The 25,560-nt window shown below is 42.0% G+C and overlaps 1 protein-coding gene across 3 annotated transcripts in view; it reads right to left on the bottom strand.

Moving 5' to 3' along the window:
• Window positions 1-1,117: 1,117 nt before the first annotated feature.
• The window catches only part of SAMD13 (sterile alpha motif domain containing 13), a 50,696-nt gene continuing 26,253 nt past the window's right edge, over window positions 1,118-25,560 (bottom strand). For all 3 annotated transcript variants that reach the window (XM_037163969.2, XM_037163967.2, XM_037163968.2), the window contains exons 3-4: window positions 18,006-18,117; window positions 1,118-2,264 (exon numbers count right to left, since the gene is read on the bottom strand). In XM_037163969.2, coding sequence (XP_037019864.1) covers window positions 2,121-2,264; window positions 18,006-18,117 — 256 coding nt within the window. In that variant the 3' untranslated portion in view covers window positions 1,118-2,120. The remainder of the gene's footprint in view (window positions 2,265-18,005; window positions 18,118-25,560) is intronic.

The following is a 25,560-nucleotide window of genomic DNA, read 5'->3' as shown; positions in this document are numbered from 1 at the left end:
AAAACAAAGCATTACTTAAGTTTCCAGTTGGAGAAAGACAAGTACCTTACTATTTTACCCGTTTGTATAATCTAATGAACAAAAATGAGCTAACAAGCAAAATAGAGACAGACTTATAAATGGAGGGCAGGCTGACAGCCATGAGGGAGGAGTGATGGGAAGGGGGGAGGGGGGAGGGAAGGATTCAGCAAAAAAGAAAGGAGAGAAAGAACTCATGGACATGGTCAACAGTGTGGTGGTTGCCGGGGGAGGGGGATGGAGAAGGTGGAGGAGAGTACGGCGGCATAATTGGTGATGGATGGAGACTTGACTTGGGGTGGCGGACACACAGTGCAGTGTACAGATGATGTGTTGTGGAACTGTGCACCTGAAACCTGTAGAGTTTCGTTCACCAGTCTCACTCCAACAAATCCAATAAACAGAAAAATACATTAAAAATAAATAAATACACAAATTTCAGAATACTCTGTGAACAATTAATTTGGAGTTGGAGTGTATCTTTGAATCCCACTCACTACACCATTTCCTGTGCTTTGTCACTCTCGTCCTCAGACAACGGTGTGTTCTCCAGACGACCTTCACAGGGGAGTGAATTATAACACTTTCTAAAATAGTGATTCTTAACTTGAGAGGAAGAAACAGGGAACTTGAGGAGTCCATCACCTCTGCAAAGTTTTGTATGTAGGAATATGAGTTTTTGTCTAGAGGAAGGTCCACAGCTTTCATCAGAATTTCCAAAAAAATCATGACCCCTACTGGCCTACAGCAAAACAAACCAAACCAAACCAAAACAAAACAAAACAACACAAATCTTTAGTTAAAGGATACTTAAAGTGTGCTGTTGGGTGGGGATCAGAGAAAGAACCAAGCATGCTTAGACAATTCCATTGGTAACGAAGATCAGTCCACATACAGATCTGTGCGTTTCCTGTATCTACATCCTTCAGTGTGCAGGAAGACACTCCAACCAACCAAGCCACCCAGTCAGGGCTCTGTATCTACATTTTTTTAAGGTTCAGCTTTCTTTCCATGGTTTTAAGGAGTGACCTTCATCCTTAACCGCAACTGCAGAAGCAACCAACAGAAAAGGTCAACGTACACCAGGAATCAACTGAAGCAATGCTTTATTGCAACCACAAAGCACCAACCCAACAAGGCATCGACACACGGAGGTTGAACAAATGTCTCTTTGAACAGAGATGTAGCAAGCCCACTTCTTCAAGTTTTTAAAAACAAGTGCTCAAACCAGGAATCAAACAAAGCATCAGAGCAATTAAAAAAATATTACACCATCATGAAGGAATATATATAAAAATATTCTGTGCTAGCAACAAGGCTTTTTGATCTGTAACTCTTGGCAAATTTCTTCAGAAACAAATTATTATAAATACAACCATAAAGTGAAAAAATGCTTTCTCCAGAAACAAAGAACCCATTTAAAAGCCATTCTATACAGAAAATACCATTAGTCCCTGTGAAAGCTAGCTGAATATGGATGGATATCCCCAGTACACAACTAAGTTTTTCTTTTAGAGCTACGGTTTTCTCCTGAAGGGGCCAAGATGCATGTTCATTCCACACATCGCGGCATATCCCAGTGAAACCTTAATAAGGTCAAGTGGAGGACCCTCTATAAAAAAGGGTGTCAGCAATTCCATCCCAATAACACAAGCTCTAAGGAGCAGAGGGAATCAAGGGAGACAGCAATCTTTTTCTCTTTTTCCTCCTTCCCAAGTCTAACCAAAAGATGTTCATTCCATTAAATTTTTAAATGAATTTTGGGAAAGCCATCTACGAAGAAATGAAGAAAATCCTTATGACTTCAAAGCTTTTCTGGGGAAGGGTATCTAATCATGTCAAAGACTGATTTCTTTCACTCTCTTTGACAAACCCCACAAGGAAAACTATCCTGTCCACGTGTTCTCATGTTCTCCTTGCTCCTCCTAACTGAATTCAGGTCAGCTGATGGATTGCCTAGTCTATCCAATAGGATAACGTTTCATTTGGTTGAAATTCTTTACATATACACATGTATGTATTCTGTTTACAAAGTTTCATCACATGAAACTGAATTATGTCTTTGTGCATTTTTTGAGGTCTGAGACCCCAACTGGACCATACTACGAGGAGTTGTTCTTTAAATGCTTTGACTGAAGAGGTTTTACATGGTACTCGTAGATCTTCAGAGCAGGCCCCAGTTTTAACTGAAGTCCTGTCAACACATCATTTCTTGTCATCAATAGCAGGGATTTTCCATCAATTTCCTATAATGGAAGCAGAGGGTAAAGCCAACATGTAAGTACAAAGCCTCAAGAATAAAAAAGAAGGAAGTTCAAAGGAAAAAAGTCACACTGATTATCTCCAAGCTAAAATCATTACTTTTCCACTTAGCCAAAATGAAAACTTCTATTTTTATCTTGCATCTTCTACTTTTATTCTCAGATTAAATACATTTCATAGTTGCTCTTTTTTTTAAGATCACACCACAAATGTCTTAAAAAACTGACAGCAAGTTTGGAGTATGTACCCTTAAGTATACATACCCAAAGATATTGCTTCCAAAAAGAATGACACTTCCCATTTATAAAATATCAATAATTTGTGCAGAACTTTGTGTGCTTAGTTCCTAAAATAACTCTATAAATTAGGACAGGCAGGGATTATCATCTTAATTTACAGGCAAACCAGGAACTAGGCAAGAAGGGAGCCATCAAGAATGAAGATCAAGAAGTCAGGAAAGGATGGGACAGGGTTTGAACTCTCGTCTGCCCACAACCAAAGCCTATGATCTCTTCCTAAGTCCCTCTGTCTCTCTTGGCATGTGCAGAAGTACACGTGTGTTGTTTAGATGGACTAATGGGGACTAGAGTCTTAGTTTTCTGGAATCTTGTCACTCACATCAATGAACATTAGGAAAATGACTCACTCACTCTGAACTTTCTTCCTGCCCTTTGAAAGGAGAATCACCTGCCTCTATCTGAAAACCACCCTCTCTGTTGAAGGCCCTGCCCCGCTTCCTCTTAATGGAGCTTTGACATTCCAAATAAGGTAGTGAGGGGCAGGGCTCTGCCCACTGCAATTCTCTCCCCTTTTCTCAAGAGTCCACTCCCTACACCCTTCAGGTACCCAACCAGGCATCCTTCACTCCAACTAACCTGAGAACTACAAACCTTTTGGGCAAAATAAAACAGACTTCTCATGAAAGATACAAGGACCCTGAGTACAGAAAGTGGTTTGAAACTTCTGGAAAGCAAGCACTGAGAATGCTTCCACTTTATTTTTGTAACCACTTACTGCAGAGAGAAGCTGAGTTAGTCCTTAGGGAACATGGGTTCGAGAGATGGGCCAGTTGTGTATGCTTGGTAAACCTCAACATATCTGTTTCATCATTCTGCACACATACATGCATACCCACTCTCCCACCGAGGGAGAGAAAGGGGACCCAATGTGCAACTGTAGCTACATAAAACTGTGTCTCCCTCCTGTACCATGACCAAGGGGGCCATTCCTCCAAACTCTCTCAAGTACTTGCCAGACTGTGAAGAAAATGTGCATAGAACATCTCTGTGTGGGGGAGAAATAGCTGGGCTAAGGGGCTGAAGAAACACCCACTTTGTGACCTTAGGCAAGTTCCCTTCCTCCTCTCTCTCCTCCGTGGGTAATAGGGGGTAAGGGGATTTTGACAGGATCCCATGAGGTAACACCCTTGCAAATGCTCCCTGTCCCTGAGCAGCAAGTTATACAATCACTTGTCGTTATTCCTTGACAGGATCATGGTCCTCATTTCCCTTGTCAACACCTAATAGGAACCAGAGCAGAAGGACAAGGAATTACTTCTAACTGGTCTGTGGTATTTTTGAATGTTGGAAACCTTTATTTTGTCATCTACTAAAAACCAAAATATCTCTCATTAATATGTAGGAGACAACTATTCAAAACCATAGTGCATTAAAAAAGCAGTTGGTTAAACAGGGTAAGAGGGGAAAATTAAGGACATAGGGACTGAATTTCCAACCCTAAAGTTTTTTTTTTCTAGTTCAGCGGCTAGTAATCCCAAAGAGGGCCCATCAGTACAACCTGCAAGTCTGAGAGTTGGCAGAAGGGCTTCTGACACCTGGAAGTCACAGTGGCTATTCTGAAGGCACTGTGAGGTGACAGGAACCTGAATCACAAGCACCTTCAAAGCTCATGCTCTAGCTTACATGCTGAGATGAACTCTGACTCACTTGAAATGCTTAAAAAAGTGGCAAAGCCTTTTCCTCTCTCCATCTTTCCTTTGCTGGTATTTGCTCCTACTTACTACATATTTTAAACAGGCATCAGGAAGAGATGTCACTGCCTGCATTTCTATACAACAAGAAAACTTCCTTGATTAACTGAAAGTGAATTTTTAAACATCTTTGCTAGCGAAAAGTCCTCTACAACTCAGCATTTCTCTCAGAAGCCAAGTATGTCTACAAAAAATGCTGAAATTTGGATTTTATTTAAGACAAAATGAAAAATCATGTTCCAGGCTCCAATTAGATTTTCCCTTTCTTCTTGCGGTTCACCTCAGACTAGGGATTGTAAAAGGAAGCTCTGTTTGGAAATTGTCACTATAAAAACCCCTCATATGAGGACATACTGATGAAAGAGAAAGTCAGAGAGAGATACAGAGAGTCAGAGACATCACTCAGTTGCCCCCCACACACGTCCCAACTAGGAATCGAACCCACAAAGTGTGGATATAGGGATGATGCTCCAACTAACTGAGCCATCAGTCCAGGGTTGGAACTCCTTATTTAAAAAATTTGAAATGCATAGTGCTCATACGTACAACAAAACTTTCCTATTACATCGTGACTGGTAGTTCAGGCAAACAGGAGCATATTGGAAACTAAGCTTCCAGGTCAAGCAAATCACAGGCTGACCCTTGTTCTCCACAACTTGTTGTGTGACCCCTGGTAAGAGATTTAACTTCCTTGAGCCCCAGTTTCATCACTTGTAAAATGGAGATAAACCCATGAGGGATTCCGGAGATTCAATGTGACGCTGTCATGTAAGACAACTAGCATAGTGCCGGATGTATAGGAGGTTCTCCATGACTACTGAGTGGAAATGTATGGCCTTTGAAAGAAACGAGTTATGTATGTTCTCATTTCAAATCCTCCTTCTGTTTCCATTCTGGAGCAGTGCTCTGTACCTGAACGCTGCCCTCTGCCAGAGTGATGCAGGAATATTCCTGTTCAAGTTCAAAACATCTATTAAAATGTTAAAAAATTGAAAAACTACATAAAAATCACAAACACAGGAGTGTTCCTTGAATTAAGAAAGCTCCTCATTTGTTACATAATTTGTATAAAAGTCTGTGATGCAAATGAAACCCGAATTGTGCCAGTCAGCATGGTGAATGTACTAGACTGAGCCTAAGACTGGAAACTGATAGAGTGCTAATGCAGACTCTGTCAGTAACTTCCCACAAGGAACCTGGCCTATGAACCCCATTCAAATGAATGGGTTGGAGCATGACCACATCCAGTTAAACAAATAAAAAATCTCATGACTGCATGAATATCATGATTAAAGCCAAAACAAAAAGATAATTCACATCTTGGCATCCAATTTATATATCTGCATTAGGGAATAATCATTTGCTGGTTTTCACTGAAACTTTTTACATTGCTTATATCTTCTGTCTTCATGTAAAAGTAACCAAGCACCTGTTGGGCAAAAATATTCAAAATGTTTGCATACTTAATAAGTTCCAGCAAGTACTCCTGCATGGAAGTAAGATTCAGAGATGACAGGTGTAACTTTCCAGTGAGGGCAAGACCCTAAATCTAAAGATAAATGAGAGGGATCTATAGATGTAAGACACTACTTTACTGCTTATTAGATGGGGCCTGGAGCAAGATACTTAATCAAAGTCTCATTTCGTTATCTATATGATGGGGAAAGTAGTTACTATATTTCACTATGGAAGTATTACTGAGATAACATATGTGAAGTTGAATTCCTGACATCAGCTGAGTGCTCAATAAATGCTAGCTATTTAAAAAAGGTATATAAAAGTTCTTAACCCATTTACTTTTCACTCTCTCTGCTAACGATCTATATGTAGATAACTCTTTCAACCGATCTAATTGTGCTATAGTTCACTGGAAACATATAGGAAGAAAGAAGATGAGGTGGGGAGAAAAGAAACTAAGAGGAAGGCTAGAAAGAGAAAGAGTGACCACGGAGAGAGAGCGAACTGCAGGGTAGCGGGGTGGGGCAGAGTAAGCATCGAGAAGTCAGCGCTTACGGCAGCACTGACTCAGGAGGCTGTGTCTGTGGTGGCGGTCTCAGCATCCCGACATAGCACAGGGAAAAGAAGGGTCAATTTAGAATCAGAAGACCCGGTCCTAAGGGCCAAACTCTGCTGCTTTCCAGTTCCTTGTAAAACATATGGAGCACTACTCTCTTTCTCTGTAAAAGGAGATGTTTGGACTAAGCTCACCTCTGTCCGTTCCAGTTCAACACACTCTCAGATTTTGATTCTGTCTCTGGTGAGCATCAGACTCACCGGCCTCTCAGGAAAGTCTGCCTGTGAAAGAGTTCACAGCAGCTCCTTACCAGTGACGTAGAGGAATCTGACGGAATAGGCTTTCTTCTTCCACTTCAGTCTTCTATTTCACATTTTCTACAACTTTCTTTGTAACAACTCTCTTGCCATTCACTATCTGGCTACAAGTGGTGACCAGTCTGAAATTTCCCATCCCACTGCTTACATAGGGGACAAATGTCCTAGAGGAAGAAGAACTTGGTCTGGAGCCCGGGGATACAAAAGTAGAAAATCCTGTGTCCAAAATGGGGGTCACGTCAAAGAAGGAGGAGCGGGATCTGGTTCTACCCATGTAGCCGGTGGGAAAAAAATCTCCCAAGAAGAGGTCCTCATCTTCAAAGACATTTTGAAAACCACAGTGTGGCCTCTCAAACCACAGTTCCTTCTTCAAATAGTTTTTGTCTCCACCGTCTCCTCTGTTTTCCCTTTTGATGTGGTTCCCTCTGGACTTGTCATAGTTGTTGCGTTTCTTGGGATCCGACAAGACAGCATAGGCTTCAGCTACTTGTTTGAATTCCTCCTCAGCTGCCTCCTTGTTTTCCGGGTTCTTGTCTGGGTGCACCTGAAGAGCTAACTGATGATAAGCCTTCTTAATATCACAAGAGGAAGCATTTGGAGGCACCCCGAGAACTTTGTAATAATTCACCATGTTTCTTTAAAGGATCTTTCCTCACCAAGACACACAGTTTATTTTCTGAAGAATTTCCATATAGTCTTGAAAAGGAAGGTGGTGAATTATTCAAGTCTAAATAAAGACCCTCTGAATCTTATCCCATGGTTCCTGGGGACAGAGTCTATTCCGGGGGAGGAATTCCTCGTTGGTAGGGGGGCCTGGACAGTGCCTCTGCCCGCGCCTGCCCTCCCAGCATACTGTGGGCGGAGTCATTGTGACTCAACACTATCAGGCAATGACCCTCAGCTGATGCTGTGCTTGCCTTGCGTTGTTATTGGCAGAGAATTTGGGGTGGATAATATACAGAAACTAGGGAAGATTTCACCTAGTTTAAACATTCAACACTGAGCAGCTTGTTAACAGAGATAAAATATTTATGTAGCTCAAAAAGAAATCTCACTCATTTATTAAAGTAACAGTACAAAGCAAAAAGGGCCTTGCACTTAAATCAGGCACAAAATTCATTTTGGCTTATTTGTAAGGGCTAGTGACTTAATGGGTGCCTGCCGGTGTTTAATATTTGCTGCTAACACAAAATGAGTGATAAAGGGGCTCTATCATACACACAAAAATCTTGTATGCATTTCTGATGAAGGAAAAAGTATGAAAGTCAGTTCACCAAATGAGGAAACTGGGTTATAGAGATGTTTGCCTAGATTTAAAAAAGGAGTAGGTTTAAAGAATAGAATTAGAAATGAATTCTTCCCATGTATGGTCAGATAAGGCTTCTTCACTTCTTCACTTCAGTTGATTTTTTAAAGTTAGCCTTTTGAAATTTCTCTCTGGACTTAACAAAACTAAGTAGCAACTATCACAACAGCAAATGCTTTTAAAATGGCTTTAAAGCTCAATTATAGCAAGGGCTGTTGGTTGTTCTTTTTTTAAAATTTTTATTTATTTATTTATTTTTAGAGAGAGGGGAAGGGAAGGAGAAAGAGTGGGAGAGAAACATTGATGTGTGGTTGCCTCTCATGTGTCCTCTACTGGGGACCTGGCCTGCAACCCAGGCATGTGCCCTGACTGGGAATCGAACCAGTGACCCTTTGCTTCACAGGCCCATGCTCAATCCACTGAGCTACACCAGCCAGGGCTGGTTGGTTTTTTTTTTCTAGGCCACACAACTACACATTTCACAGACTTTTTTGCAATTGGGCGTGGCCATGTGACTATGTTCTGGCCAATGACATGTGAAGGGATTGGTGTGTACCTCTTTCAGGTCTGGCCAATAAAACCACCTACACGGACTGACTCCTCCTTACTACCTACCCTTACACGAAACTGTCACCCAGATGACCTTGAAAGCTTCTGGTTGACGATGACAGAGTCTCCATCCTGGGTCCTTGAATTATTGTGAAACAGACACCCCATTGACCAAACTTGGATTATTCATATAATCAAGAAATAAACCTCTACTGTAATTAAGTCATTACACACATTTTCATCTCCTTGTAATGGCAGTTAGTCTACTCTAATACACCCACCATTTCCACAATGTCACCTTCACTTTTAAAGCCTAACTCTTATGTCATCAACCAGAAGACTCTCACCTCTGCAACCCTGGTTGTTCAGGATCTATTCTCTCTCTCACATCTCACTCCCATTACACCCACTTTTCATTTCAACTCCACTTTCTCTAGGGTCATAAGTGCCCTTAGGCTCCTCTTTTGTACCAAGTCTGTGCCCGCTGGTCGGCCCTCTCAGGCCATGAGCCCTCTATGCGCCCACATCACAAACACCGCATGCAGGGGCAATCCAGCTTTTCTGACTCCTGGACATGGTGCCGCCGGGAAAGAAAGTCAAGAAGCCGTGAAGATGAAACAGCATACATGAGCAGTGTAGCAGCATCAGCTGGGTCAGGAGAACACTTGAACAGTTAGTTCTCTTGTTTACTCTTGGTCAGCTCCTTCTTCCATTTCCCTTGGTGGCCATTCTTAACCTTCTTCACTTGCTTCTTCTTAACCTTCTGCACTTGCTCTCTCTGAGTTCCTTATTAAAGTTGTACCCACCCTGTCCACTGTAAGCAGTGGAGTTTATCCCTTGTTTAGCGAAGGAAACAGAGACTGTCACGAATTCTGTTAATGTCCTAAGGACAGAGGCAATATTCCCTGTATCTATGTACCTCCTCACCCAGAGCATTAGAAAGACAAAGGAAGATGGCGCTGTTTTGCTCAAAATTAATCCTTCATATTCTTTTTGTGAAAAAATATAAAATAGTTAAACTTTTTATTTATTGATCAAATTGAATCACCATGTATATTATGGCTGACATTACATTTTATTGTGGGAAAATATATATAACACAACATAGGCCACTTAAACTATTGTTATGTGTATAATTCAGTAGCATTAATTGCATTCACCATGTTATATAATCATCACCACTGCCAATTTTTTTAAGTTCTTCTATCACTTCTAACAGAAACTCCATTAAGCAATAACTCCCCTTCCTCCTAGCCCTTGATAACCTCTAATCTATTTTGTGCCTCTATGAACTTGCCTATTGTAGATGTTTCATATAAATGGAATCATATATTATTTGACTGGCTTATTTCATTCAGCATGCTTTTAAGGTTCATTCATGTTGCAGTGTGTGCCAGAAGTTCATCCCTTTTTATAAGCAAGTAGTACTCCAATGTCTGTATATACCATGTTTTCTTCATCCGTTCATCTGTTCGTGGACTCCTGGGTTGTTTCCATCACTTGGTTATTGTTATTAATGCTGCAATGAAGATTGTGTACATACGTCTGTTTGAGTACCTCTTTTCAGTTCTTTTGTGCAGAACTGCTGGGTCACATGGTAATTCTATGCTTAACTTTTTGAAGAACTGCCACACTGTTCTCTACAGCAGTTGCACCATTTGTATTCCCACCAGCAGTGCACGAGGGTTTCAAGTTCTCCATATCCTTACCCCTTCATACTCTTTTGATCTCATCCCTTTCCTTATCCTGAGGGAGTTTGCTTTATTTAACTGTCCTCAATTTCATTCCATTTTAACTTATCTAATTCTTTTGGTTACTTTCCTACATGTAAGTAAGTTTAAGTGTCTCCTCTCTCATGAGGAAAGAGCCCTCATGTCTATGTGGCCCTGTAGGTACTGATTCTTCCTCCACTTGCCTGTCTCCCATTCACTCCTCACCAACTCAACTGAAAGGAGGAAAGGGTCATCCATTTTCGTCCTCCCAACTCAACTGAAACTCCACTGGTACGCACGGATGTCTCTGGGCGTCACCTTTTTGCAGCATTTGATCCTGTTAATCATTGCATTTTCCCTGAAACTCTTCCCTTTATGAGTTTCTATACAACCTCTCATTACTGGTTCTCTTCCCCACTTCCCTGAGTATTCTTTCTCAGTTGCTTTTACTAGTTGCCTTTTTTTCTCCTAACAATTAAAACTTTGGTGTTCCCCAAGGTGCTGTCCTTGGCCTTTTTCTAAGATCTCCTTCTAAATGTCCCTCTCATTCTTACTCCTCCTGTGAGTGCTGATGACTCTTAAACATCCTCTGTTTCTCGGGCTCATCTGTCCCCTGAGCTGTGTACTAGATATACCCACTTGCATGACCTATAGGTCCTCAAAGTTAACATGCCCCAAACCGTGCTCATTACAGCTCTTTTAAAGCTACCTCCCACAAACATCCTGGTTAATGGCAGTACTTTACAACCAGCAAACCTGGAAACCTGGCAGTCACCCAAGCTTTCACCATCTCCCAATCGAGAGCACTGAGCTCAGTCCTGGGGCTACCCATCAGAGAACCAGAATGGGACAAATCTACAATCTTCTGTTAATGATCCAGTAAGTTGTTTTGACTGCCTTCCTAGACTCTCTAACCCATCTCTTACTGTCCATCGCCAATGGAGCCACTACAGCAGCTTTCTCACCTTTGGCCTCCTATCCTCCAAGCCACTCTCCACACTGCCACTGGACTGATCTTTTGAGAACATAAATCTCATCATGGCACTCCCTGCTTACCACGCTTCAGCCATTCCTTAGTGCTTGTCAGGTAATGTCCTCTTCTGCCAAGCAAACAAGACGGTCCCCTACATCCCTATTTACCTTTCAGTCCAATCCCTGGGTGTTCCCTGGACCACTCGTCTTACTCTAAGGTACTTGGCGTTCACAGGATAAACCATGTCATTTGCACATCCCCACGCCTTGGTATTGGATCCTCCCTCTGCCCGAAATCCTCTGTGCATCCTTCAAACGGTTCTTGTACTTATAATGGGTTCTGGTGACTTTATTCAACTGAAAGAGTACTTGTAACAATGAGCATTATTTACTAGGACAGTCTTATATTTTAATGAATGTTAGTAAAAGCTATAACAACCAATGTGGATAAACCAAAGAAGCACCACACACCTGTCTATCTTATAATGTCTTAAAACTATTCCAATTTCAAATGAATGATTTAAACAGCTTTTTAGAATTTTTGGTTTATGGAAATCTATTTCAATAAAAAAAAATCAAAAGATTCTTTTCTTATCAGTTTTGCTTTCAATTCTCTTGGCTATTTTCGTATTGCTAACATTACCCGTTTGCTTTTTAACTCTTTTCTAAATTTTTGTGGGCTGAAGAACATATCAGCAGTTAAGTTGCTATTTCCTCTGTTCACTATATGCTATATTTTAAGCATTTCAGAAGTGCTCTATTGTTAAGAAATATCAAGTATCAAAACACCTTGAATATTTTCAGTACTTAGTACTATGAAATGCTGATAAAGTAATAAAAGTTATTTCTAATTTGTGGGGTTTCAGCCAGTCTAATTCAGAGTTGGATTTGCCACGAAGCTAATGAAGCTCAAGTTTTGCCTCTGCAATTTTGTATTCATAATTTTGTAATTTTTTCCCTCGAGGCAGTCCGTTAGAACTGTGTAAGCTTTAGACCCCCCACAGCCTAGATTTCTTCTGGGTCTTATTAGGAGTTATCCATTTAAAATCAGCACAGTCGAAACCCATCCGGCTGTGATTTGGAACGCGTGCTTCGGGCGGCTCCAAAGGGCCTCCCTGCTCGACTGCTCTGGGTGAGAAGGCTGGTTAGTTTTACTCGGCACTCTGTAGCAGTAAGAATTTTTGCTTATATTTATTAAGTCAGTGGCCTTGGAAACATATCAAAATTTAGCAAAAAACAACCTGAAAAGAAATGCCAATTTCTGCATTTCAAATGAATGGCTTAAACACCCAGTTGGACATTTCAGAGTAAAATCCTGTTCCTAGTCATGTGGTTTGGGGAAAATAAGGAGATAAAAGAGTAAAATTAATCTGACACCTTGAGTTGCATATGATTTCATCATGATACTCTAATTAAAAGATTATGTCAGTGATACATATGTTCTAAAAACAGAATCACTGATGTCATTCACTCATAAGTTTGAGGAATCTGAACAATGTAAATTATATGACACTGATTTCATGGCAGCTCTCTGTCTTCCATCTTCTTCAGAGTATGTATTCAGTATATATATTATAAGTGTGTGAGTCAGACAAATACAGACAGAAATGAAGTGACTTCACTGCAAATGCACAGAACTGTCTTTGTGACTCGCAGTTAGGGTCCAGTTCAGGGGGTGACATTGCCACACTGCACTGCCAGAATGGTGCTCATTTAGCCTTCTGAGTTTGACAAAAATGACCTGATCCTTAATGTTCATTGTGAGGAAAATGGTGATGTTTTTGAATGAACTTAGTCAAAAGGTTCCCTGTTACAGACTAAAGCTCTTAGAAAAGTAAAATTTCTAAAGTATCTCTGACTCTTGAAAACCAGGCAACCTGTATCCATGAGCAAGTTCCAATTTTTTTATCAGCTAGTCATGAAAGTTCAACTGTGTATATACAACACCTGAAGTGGGTTTGTGCCCTACCTACGCTGTGCACTGAAAGCATACTTCATGAGGGCAAGTTCTAAAATAACACCTGACTATTAAAGCAGGAGTTTGAGTAATACTATGCTTGCTTAAGTCCACATGCACTACAGCAACCTGAGTCCTAGAAAGGCGAACTGTCCAGGACCGTCCAGTGATGATGTGTCAATTTAAGAGAAAAGAAACCAGGAGTCCTGACTCTCACTCACACCCTTCACCACAGCCTAAGTCTGTCTGCTAGAAAACACTTAGGAAAATTGCCACTGTGCCATGATGTCTCTGGGAAAGAGAGGTAGCACTAACAGTGCTGGAATCACTGCCTTGCGCAGGAAGGGCTCCCCCTGGCTCCCGCTCTTATGGGCCAGTGAATGCTCTAGAGCACAGTGCAAACGTGGCCAGGGGGCCCGAGTCCCTTGATGATACAAACCACAAGCCAACCTGAAGGAGACTAACATCACTGATCGTGAAAGGAGACTGACCAGAACAGTAACCCAACCCAACACACACACACACACACACACACACACACACACACACACACAATTAACATTAATTCGTTGGCGGGGTATAGGCTGGGGGCTGTGCAGGGGTCTTCCCTTTGACAGTTCTTTCAGCCTGTAGCTTCAGCTCACACAAAAAGCTCAGAAAAGGTTTGCCAGAAGAAAACTGAATGGAGATAACTGAACCAGAGGGAAATTTAATGGAGATAATTGTCATGTGGCAGTTTACCTGCACGGAGAAAAGGAGGTTACAGAGCAAGATCACTAGCATAATGTGGGTGCCACTCCATACCACAGGAACATGGGACACTATTCCTGCCCTTTGGATGAATGTTGCTCAGTGGCCTGACAGCTTCCAAGGGAGCATGCTGCTAGAAAGCCACATCCCAGTCTGGTTGCTAGAGCAACGTAATATTCAGTTATGTACTGGGAGACCACATACACTCTCCTGAAAGTAGCCTGTGTGGGTAGACACATCTGGCATCAGTGTCAGCATCCTGCTCAGCTCAGGCTGCTGTGACAAGCTACCATAGACTAGATAACTTAAACAGTGGAAATGTATTTCTCACAGTTCTGGGGATTGGAAGTTCAAGATCACAATGGCAACATGGTTTGATTCTCGGTGAGGACCCTCTTCCTGGCTTGCACATAGCTGCCATCTTGCTGTATGCTCACATGGTAGAGAGAGAAAGAACTCTCTGGTTCCATGCTTATGACCTCACCTAAATCTAGTTCTCTCTCAAAAGCCCCACTTCCTACTACCATCACCTTGGGAGTCAGGGTGTCAACACATACCTTTTGGGGGGACACAAACAGTCCATAAGAGATAGCATGAAACAGCTCCCCACATCACTGGCAACTGTGCTACCCTTTCTGGACTTTTCCTTTTCTAAGGTGGTTTAGGGGATGTTCTCCATCCCCACCTGCTTACATTTAAAGGCAGGACAAAGCCTTCCCTGAGGAGATCAAAGGATGCGCCTGCTGTGACCTAGAAGATATGCTCAGGAAGGTCATGTGTTTTGGGCTGGGGGTGAACTTGGTAAGTGACCGCTGACTACTTGAAGTTCATTGCCAGGAAGATCCTTGGAGGTGGAACACTAAAGGCCTCTGAACCATGGTGGAAGAGGGAGGTTAACATGTTAGATATCCTAATCTTCAGTCCCCCTAAAAATCATAGCAGCTACTTGTCTTATCAGCTGGAGCCTGTAGAGTAACTCTCTTCTCACCCTCCTTTAATGGGCAGAGGAAAGACAATGATAAATTCACAGCAGAAGGAAGTTTTGCATCACTTCTAGAGAATAATTCAAGGCAGACTATTTCCCCTGCTCAGCCACCCTTCCATGAGAATGAAGGAACTCCAGTTTCTAGACCATGCTTAAGAAACTCCAGTCCCCTGGGAATTCTTTCCCAGGCCCCTGAGTTGGCGGGTTCAACACAGTAGCAAGATGATGTTCCTTTCCCTCCACCCCTTGAAGGACTTCTGAATGAAATGCTTTGGGAAAATTTGTTCCCTTTTGTGTCTCTCAAAGGCCTCAAAGTGTCTCTAGTGCCAGAATGATGCCATCTGTGTGGAAAGGGCCTGCTCCTGGGCCAAGCTCAGAACTGGCCAGTTCCATTTCTGAGGTCCTTTTGAATTCTGCGCAGACTCCAGAAGGCCCAAAGAACAGCCCCGACCCAAACCCGAGACCTATGCCTCAGGAATCTGAGCAGAAACTCACTCTAAAAGCACTTTGGGCAGCTGGGAATGCAGCCAAGAGACCTTTTAGCCAAGTCCTTTTCTGTTTTTTGTTAACCTTTCACAATATTGTTCAAATTCAGAGGTGTAGTACTCAACTGCAATGATACAAATGAACCTTGTACCATTACAAACCAAAATCAAATATATTCCAGTTGATCAACCTTCTACTTTCCAACCTGAGCTATTTTCCCTACAATTTTATTATAAAAATTTTCAAACATAAAGAAAAGTTGCACAAATATTATAATGAACACCCCGTATTCTCAACACTTAGGTTCTATGATTAACATTTTCTTCATGTACTTTATCATGTCTATCCATCTACTCATCCCTCTATCTAATTGTGAGTCCACATGTTGATGCATTTCAGTTTTATACATCAATAAATAGTAAACTAACTACTTCAGTTTGTATGTCATTAACTGTTTAATTATTTTCATAATTCTTTTCCTTTTGAGGTAAAATGTATAGGTTATGCAATGCAGAAATCTGAGCCATTTGCATATACTTGTGCACAGGCAGTGACCAATACGCACACTTATAACCCTAAATCTTATCAAGACATAGGCACTATCATCACCAGAAAGTCCCCTCATGTTCCATCCCAGTCATTCTCCTCTCCCATCCATCCAGAGGCAACCACTGGTCCGATTTTTCCTACTACTCACACACTTTCCTGTTCTCAACCTTTATCTGAATGGAACTGCTAATGTGGGAAGGTTTGTGCCCCTCCAAATTCATATGTTAAAACCTAGCCCCAAGCCATAGTAGGGGTATTAGTAATGCTATGAATAGGTGAGGCCTTTGAGAGCTAATTAGGTCATGAAAGCAGAATCCTCCTGAATGGGATTAGTGTCCTTATAAAAGAGGCCCCAGAGAGCTCTCTCACCTCCTCCTCCATTTGAGAACATAGCAAAAGGATGGCTGTCTCAGAAGCGAGCATTTGTCAGACATGAAATCTGCAGCTGCCTGCATCCTGGACTTTCTGGCCTCCAGAATTGGGAGAAATAGTTGTTTATAAGCCATCCCATTTATGGTATTTTTGTTATAGCATCACAAAAGGACCGAGACAGGAACTATTAGTGTAAAATCTTTTGTGTAAGGCTTCTCTCATTCAGCATGATGTTTGAGACTCACCCAGACTGTTACGGATCAGTAGTTCATCCCTTTTCATTACTGGGTAGTGTTCCACTGTGTGACTATACCACAGTTTGTATATTCATTGTCTTCTTAATGGACGCCTAGGCTTCTGGTTTTAGACTATTATGGATAAAGCTACTAAGAACAATTTTGTACAAATCTTCTGTGGACATATGTTTTCATTTCCCTTTGGTAAATACTCAGGAATGAAATTACTGGATCATGGGGTAGATGTATCAATGTTTATGTTACACTCGCACCAATGATGTAACAGAGTGTGGTTGCTCCACATCCTCACCAATATTTGAGTTTATCAATCTTTCTCATTTTAGTTATTCTGGTGGGTTTGAAGTTATTTAAGCTGTTATTTTGCCAAATGTTCCAAATTAGCAAAAAAATATACAGGGATCAACTTTGAAAGAAACATTGGTTGAAGGAAACCTAGAGGTTGGCATATATGATATTAGAAAAGTTCAACTATCCAAACTCAGCTGGAGAGAGTAAGAGCGGGCGAACAGGATGTGGAAGAAGCAGCCTGATATATTCATCAGTTCACAATGTCTTCGAGTATAATACTAGATTTAATGCTAGGAAGATGGCAGCCTTTATTGACGGGGAGATAGGAACTCTGTGTTTTCTTACAGAGCTAATCTGGTGTGGACCACAATATGCTTCCCCAATTTGCTTCTTCATGGGCAAAGCACCTCAAGCACCATCCTTATTGATCCAGCCTGAAAAATGGGGCCAGGAGTCACCCAGACAGTTGGAAGATACCCCCTGCTTTTCCCTCCCTCGTTCCAATGCTAACCCTGGACCTAAGAGAAGGGAATTAACGTTTGGGGAGCATTAACATTGTGCCAGGACTATCGAAGGCACTGTGCGTACACTATCTTTGAATCCTTACAATACCACCCAATCAAGTGAGGCATTGATAGCTTCATGTTATAGATGTCAAACCAAGACTCGGAGAGATGTAATAACTTGGCTGGGTTATACAGTGTTAGAAGAACCAGGATTTAAATAAATCTTGTGCCCTTACCACTCTACTTTGCTAAGCACTTGGAAAGCAAATTGGAAGAGGCTATTCGCTCAGCTGGGGCAAAGGCCAGTAGTAGACAAGGCTGCTTGTCTCTAAGTCAGATTAGTCACTCTGTTTTCATTCTTTTCTGTTTTCTGCTTTCTAGTGTGTTTATGTTGAAGGTGGGGCTGTTGGTCTCTCAGAATTTGCAGCTGCAAATGGGCTTTAGCCCTCCTCTCTGCAGCTGTGACTGTGTCTCGGGGCCTGGGTTTTCCTCTTGCAGGAAGGAATCATTAGCTTGTCACTTTTCTTCTTCCATTCCCCACCCTCCTCTGTATCTTGGGGCTTGATATGATTAAGACCTGGACTGCAGGACAGGCAGAGAGCCTTACTGATCCCTCACTGCTCCCTGGCCCTCTTCCTCCTCATTCCTTCCTGCCTCTGTGGGGAAGGGAGGTGAGCAACTGTTGTTCATCACGTGTTTCTCTAGACTCAGTTACCTGTTCCTGAAAAGCACTAGCTTGCTCCTCAAATCCCGCTGTTCGGAAATAATTGACGACGTCCATTACAGCCCAGTCTGCAGGATCGGGTGGTCTCCCATTCTCCACCGAACTGCAAAACACAAACCCAGACTGTTGTCACGGCAGAGCATGCCAGCGTGCAGCCAGGCCCAGGACACAGGCTCCCAGTGCAGGCCAGGCCAGCCCTTGGGAACCATGGCCCTCTCTTCCCTAGAGAACCAGGTCGCTTCCCTCAGGACCTTAGTCATTCTTCAGTCTCTGGGATTCAGAACATCATTAGTTTCATTGGCTCAGTCACTGCTTTCCTAATAAACCATTAGGCCTTCAATGCAAAGTGTTTCTTCATGTGCTATTTTTTAATCCACAGATACTAAGAATGGTCCAGTGATTTCCGGCAGCCTACAGTATGATTCTCCTGAGTCAAGAACACTAGTCCTGTTACAAAACAGCCCCAACATACCTGTTTTTTTCCATCTCCTACTACCCTCCTCATTCCCGTTCCCAGACATCCTCTCTGCAGCTGTGAGACAGCAGAGCTAATGCCACTCCCCAGTGTGCCACGCCCTTTTACAGCTCTGGGCCTTTTACCTGTGCCTTTCCAGCCAATTACAATGCCCTTCCCATTCATTTCTACCTGACAAAATCCACCATTCCTACCTAGTTTATCCTAGTTCAAGTGCTTCCTCCTCTGTGAGGCATTTTCTTGCTGTACCAAGGAATTGTTTTAGTTATAACTTCTGTCCTTTGAGAATGCCACTCAAACTCCCAAGGTGGCACTTCCACGCAGGATTTCACTCTCTGCTCATCAAACACTTTCTCCCACCAGAGTGAGAGACGTGGACTGGCGATACACATGTGGACCTGGACCATTTCTCACTTTATTGTTCCCAGTGTGGAGCACATGGTTAGGAACTCAATCAATGCTCAAGTGACTAGATATGATCAAGCACTTGACTGCGAGGATCGGTGGGTAACCACCTGGGCTGGACTCAGAGAGGAGGGACAGAAATGGACTAGAGAAAGACTGGCAGTGACCTGCCACTACTGTGACTCTCTCATTTCTGTTTTGGGAGCATCTGTCTGGATTTCTCTGCACCTCATCCAAGATGATTCTTCCAAAGTGAAAATCCAATCGCTTAAAACTCCTCCAGAGACTTCCCACTGCTTTTAAGGTAAATTCCAAATAGCCTAACTTGGCTTAAAAGATCCTTCAGTACAAAGCTCCTGCTAGCTCTCCAGCTAGAACACATGGCGCCTGTGGGCCTTCGGTCCTGTGGGGAGACACTGGTCAGGAAGCACACAACCAAGTGTACAGCTGCACGTCATGGCAGGTGCAATGGACAGTTTAAGGGGCTAGAGTGGGCTTTTCTGTGGAAGTTTCCTCTGAGGTAAGGTCTAGAAAGCAGCCAAAAGTTAACCAGATGAAAATGTCAGAAGGTTAATCCCGGACCTTTGGCAGGAAGATACACTACCAAGGGAGCCATGCTGCTCTTGGAGGCCACACCGAGGACTCTGGGTTTCTGTGTGCAAACTATGGGGCCCTGCTGAATGGCCCTACACAAAGCAGGAGACCCGATCAGATTCACATTGAAAAGAGCACTGGAGAGGAGCCAGAAGGGAAGAAGAAGTGACAGTGAGAGGTCTAGTTGAGGCATCCAGGCAGGAAATCATGGTGACCAAGGCTACAGCAGTGACTATGGAAAAGGAGAGAAATGTATGGATTTAAGAGAGATTTAACCAATAAAATCAGCATGACTGAAGCAGTGCACCAGAAATTTAGCATGAGGGACATGGAACTTCATAAATAATTAATTCACTTAGATGACACCCCTGGCTAGTTGGACACGCTGAATTTGGGGTACCACCAATAATCAAGTAGAGATTTAACGTGGGACATGACTCTGAAGGTCAAAGCAGATGACTGGGCTCGAGGTACGCAACTGGGTGCCCAAAGCATTTAGATGGTAGTTGAAATCTTGGAGAGGATGAGAAGCAAGCTGGGCCTACAACTGAGCTTGGGGAGGTTCGACATTTAGTGAAAGTTGAAAAGATTCATGTTACTTTTAATGGAAATGATATTGCCTAGATATTGGGGATTCCTGAAAGTCTTCAAACATCCAGAAGTCCAGAGTCCAGCTGTACTTCTGCTGCCCTCCCAGCACAATCTTTTGCTCATAGTAGGAACTTAAAATATTTGGTGAAAAAATACAAACTTCTGTCTTAACTAAAGAAAAGGGAGTCACGAATGATGCAGGTGTGATCAATGGTTTATCAACACAGCACTTCTTTTAAAAACGTTTAGAGTGAATGCTTACTGGTTAGACGTGTTTTCTATTTGGGGTTTAGGGGTTGGGAATCTATAACCAATACATGCCCATGGACATGCACACCTGTGTGCACACATACCTTCCTACCACTCAACAGGCAATGCACATGGGAAAACACTGTCAAACATGAATGATATATATTAATATCAAAGCTACATGGGCTTAAAAAATTACCCACAAGCTGGGATTTTCTACCATGCCATTAACATAAGCAACATGAGCTGACACAGGGGACTCTCTTTAGGGTACTATTTTCCTTCTCTCTCTTGCTTAAGGTGGGCTTGGCGAATGTTCAGAAAGGAGTTTGTTGTTCTAACAAACCTTTTAAGTTTTCTAATCAGCTCACTTCCAGCAGTGGGCACAGAGTGCCTTCGGATGTACTTTTAAGTCCCCCAGAAAACATCTGAATTCACTCTCCCCATGGATGGCTTCAATTAGCTGCCTTTCCTCATAAAGAATAGTTATCTAATTATAATAGCAAAGTATGCTACATTCTAATTTTAGGGTGGGAGGCTTTCCTGATTCTTATTATGCTGGGATATGACATTATTCCATCCGTAATTCTGAAACATTCTTTAGTACTAGCAAAGGAGCGGAGAACAAGAACTTGGGAAAACTGCTGGCAGTGCACCATGAAGAACAGGAGCGATGGGGAGCTAGGTGCTCTCTCATTCTTAGGTGAGGGGTTTACACAGAAGACACCAGTCAATGCATTTAGTAAGTGATCTACCCTAGTTTAAGCCTCATAGTTCCCTCCCCCGCAAAAATAATTGGAAGGAAAATCACAATGTTAGACTACTCTCATCCTGTGAGGAGAAACCTACCCGTCCATCTTCATCTCTCCAGCTCCTAGCACAGGTCTGATGATGCATAATCAATACAGAGAAAATCTGTTACACTAATGTACTAACAACCAGAGAGTTCTTAGAGTCTACAATATACTTCACACATGACTTATTTGCAGCCTCCCAGCTATGTGCTTGTGAACTGGCTACTGTATTGGTTTTTAGGAAACTAAGGCTCAGAAAGGTTAAGATACTTACCCAAAATCACATAGTAAGGTAGATAAGCCAAGAATGGATTCCATACATGTTTGCCTCCAAATATATGCTTTCTACTCACTGATACAACAAACATTGACTGAAAGGCTACTGTCTTCTCAGGACAGCGGTAGATGCAAGGTTATAGAGCTCGGAAAGCGTGGGCAGGCCCCACTGCCCTCAAGAAGCTGGCTCTCTGGTAAGGGGAGCAGACATGTGAACGGTGAACTCTGTCGCACTGGAACTGAGGGGGAACAAATGCTAGTAAGGCCGCGTGCGCTGGAGGGCCCATACAATTCTGCCTGACTAGGACACTTAAAGATTTTCCATGGCAATTTTGAAAGATGTCCATTGCTCCAAACATACCCTAAACTTGGCCCTGAGAGAGGATGGCTTGCAGAGGCAGGTACATGCAGGCACACACTGTCATTCCCAGGCTGTTTAGGTTAAAAGCACGATGGATGGTTTCACAGGGCCCTCCTGGTGGTTTCAGCACAGTCTTGAGGGGAGAGCTAGAGACAACCCAAAGCAACCTGACAGCTGGGGAGGCCAGTGCACCAGGGCCAGGCAAGATTATAACATTTCAGAGGACGGATTTAAGTGTCACTTTTCCCCACTAGCAAAGCTATACTTCTCCTCAAGGACTGCTGTTTGTTCCCTTTTTAATGGACCATTTTCTCCAAATCTTTTCTTAAAACACACGCATGTCAAATTCCAGAAGGAACTGAAATGGTGCTGCTTAAAACAGTGCCCAGCTGGTGATTCCTATTGTGGCTGTTAATTTTGTGCTGATGAAATGAGATGGCAGATACAAAAGTTCCACTATCATTTAATATTTATTATTCACTGTTATCATAACAAAATGCTTCTTAGAACATAATGTATAAAGATGATCAGTTCCTGAATCAATTTCCAGGCTCAGAATTTTAAAAAACATATATGCATTTTACCTTATTAAAAATTAGCAAGAAACCAGAGCAGAACTTGTCTACTATGCCACCACTTAATTAAATTAGTGCTTCCATTTAGTCCCTGTGCATATGGTTAGGTGCATCATGCACTGATAAAAATTATATCATGCGTGAATAATTCACACAGGGAAATGATTACCCCTAATTAAACAATCACCTCACTTTTAAAGAGCGCTCGAGAGACATCATCGTGGGAACAGAAATGCAATACCATAACCCATTTGGCAGATGTATGCAGACTGGGACCTTACAATGAGCGTTTTCATGTTGGCACATTATCCTTTTAAGTGCTGGCAGAAAATAGTCTCCATTTCCCTCTGTATGTCAGTGAAGGCATGTGGAAAACAGCCGAAACTCTTTCTCTGAATCTAGTATGTGTATACTTTACAGTACTTACGGTATTATAGGTTGTGAGGGATGATTTGACCAAAAGGAAACTCTGGATAAATGCAACCCATATGTGATTCAAAATCCCATTATACACATTAATTGCATTTCTGCTTTAAAGTTCAGAGCAAAAGTTACTTTAGACACTGGATAATATATTATGGTGATATATTTATCACATTACTCTTTTTATAAAGATAATTCTCAATGCTACATAAGTTCCCACTCAGAAATGCACTCTAACTTTGTACTGCCTTGATATTTATAACTTACTTTCAAAATTAAATTAATCTACTCTTTGCCCCTGTTTTAAAACAGCCTTTGGCTAAAAGCAGTATCATCCTGATTGTAATAAATTAATATTGATCTCTTTGCTTATGACATAGCTAAGAATGAAGCAACTAAGCGAGTTTTAGTTTTATCTTCATTTTTTCCTCCCTCCCCCTTTATCCTAACAAGTAGGAATCTGGCTACAAGGCAGGGAGGTCCCCCCCCAAAAAATGATCCAGTGGTTTTTGACAGGCCATTTTTCATTTTTTAATATTCAGATAAATAAACATTGACTGCATTTAGCTGCAGCATACTCAAGCAATGAAAGCACTGAAAAAGCAAATAATTCTTTAAGACTTCTGTAAATCCTTCAGCTTGGCATTCAGGGATTGGACTCAGACTCGACTTCCCGGCCTTTGTACCCATTCCAAGTATGTACTGAAACCCAACGAGCACAGTCCTGGGCTTTCCATGGCCGTGGCTTTGGTCGTACCACTCAAAGCGCTGTCTGTTCAACTTCCAGGATTAGCACCCTACTTGTTTTTAAAAGGTACTGGTTCAGTGTCCCCTTCTGAAAATCCTCAGTCAGTATTTTATTCCAATCATTAATTAATTTTAACCTTCCTATTATGAGTCAGGCATCTGAAGAGCCTTAGAAACTCAGAGTCTAGCAAAGAAGAAAATCTCAAGTTAGCAGTGGGATAAAGAGGATCATGTATATTCCCTGCCTTATTCCAAAGAGCAGTTAAAAAACAGGAGGAAGAGATAGGTGGAGGAAGGAGGGCACAGACATGAAAGTCGTGCTGGCCCATGAATCAGGCCGTGCTAGGTGTGTGGATGAAAGACTCTGGAGCCCCGAATCAGCAGCGATGCCAGGAGCAGGTCCTGGGAACAGAGGGGCATCTTCCTGCATCACTTCTTTCCACTGTAACAGGAATCTCCCCCCAGGCTGATGGCTTTCCTCTGAAATGGCAGGCACTCTGTCCTTAGATGTGTCTGCTGGGAATGTCTCCCTAACACCCTGCCTAATCTTTCCGAAAAGAAAGAATCTTAAAATTGCCTCTTTCCCCACCTGTTCTTAACTTTTCATACAAATAAACATCTCTGAACCTGTGTAAATAAGGACACTCCTCTCAAGAGGACTCGGTGAATTTCTGGTTTTATTCACTATAGATACAATTCATGCCAAGATTTTTGCTAAACACAAACATATGAACATATCATATCCCAATCATGAATACTAAAGACAATTATATAAAAATGGCCTGAAGACCTTCCCCTCCCCTCTCTGAGCGACAGCACAGTGGTACCATCCCAGGGGACTAAGGTGTGGCTTCATTGCTCAGACTTCCTCAGTTTTCCTTTCGTAGGAATATCGAAGCACACCAGAAATTATGTAGAAAACAGCAACTCTTCAAGGTTATTGCATAAGATAACCTTGCTTTTGTATAATATTTATATAAGTTACAATTTATTGTATAAAAATTTATACAATTTATTGTATAACATTCCCTGCTACTATATAAAAATATATGAGATATGTTTGTGAATTCTGCTGGCTCGGATTGAAATTCCTGCTCTTTTCAAGCTTAAAATGTGATAGTATGCTTAGCTGACTGTAGTTTAATCTCTTTTGAAATGTATACTTCTTTTTTTTAAGATTTTTATTTAATTATTTTTAGAGAGAGGGGAAGGGAGGGAGAAGGAGAGGGGGAGAAAAACATCAAGTTGCCTCTCACGTGCCCCCAACTGGGGGTGTGGCCCACGACCCAGGCATGTGCCCTGACAGGGAATCAAACCAGTGACCCTTTGGTTCACAGGCCAGCACTCAATCCACTGAGCCACACCAGCCAGGGATGAAATGTATACTTCTTTTAGGCAGTGTCCTTAGATGTGTCTGCTGGGAATGTCTCCCTAACACCCTGCCTAATCTTTCTGAAAAGAAAGAATCTTAAAATTGCCTCTTTTCCCACATGTTCTTAACTTTTCATACAAATAAACATCTGCAATGGGCATATTGGTATAAATCAAAACAGTAAAGACAATGAATTTTTAACACAATTTATCATTTAATTTAAGGGAATAATCAAACATTTATCTAAGACTCAATTGTGTCCCCCACCCTGATTCCTATGTTGAATCTCTAACCCTCGATGTGACTGTATTTGGAAACAGGGCTTTTATGAGCACATATGGGCTGGGACTGATGCAATAGGCCTGGCGGTCTTGTAAGAGCCATCTACAAGCACTGAGACTATAAACCATCTACAAACACGGACTACAAAAGTCTGCGTGAGGGCATCGAGAAGTGAGAAGGCGGCCATGTGCAAGCCAGACGGAGAACCTTTTCCAGGGGCTGAATCAGCCAAAATCTTGATCTTAAACACCTCAGCCTCCAGAACTGTGAGAAACAAATTTCTGTTGTTTAAGCCACCAGTCTATGGGATTTTGTTATGGCAGCCCAGGCTGACTAATCCACAGAATACATTAGTATTCATAATACTACAGACATAATACTACATAATACTACAGAATGAAA

Source organism: Artibeus jamaicensis, unplaced genomic scaffold, assembly GCF_021234435.1.
Source record: "Artibeus jamaicensis isolate MK-2021 breed Jamaican fruit bat unplaced genomic scaffold, CSHL_Jam_final scaffold_1019, whole genome shotgun sequence".
Taxonomy (NCBI): Eukaryota; Metazoa; Chordata; class Mammalia; order Chiroptera; family Phyllostomidae; genus Artibeus; species Artibeus jamaicensis.
This window is presented reverse-complemented; position numbering and strand designations above follow the sequence as displayed.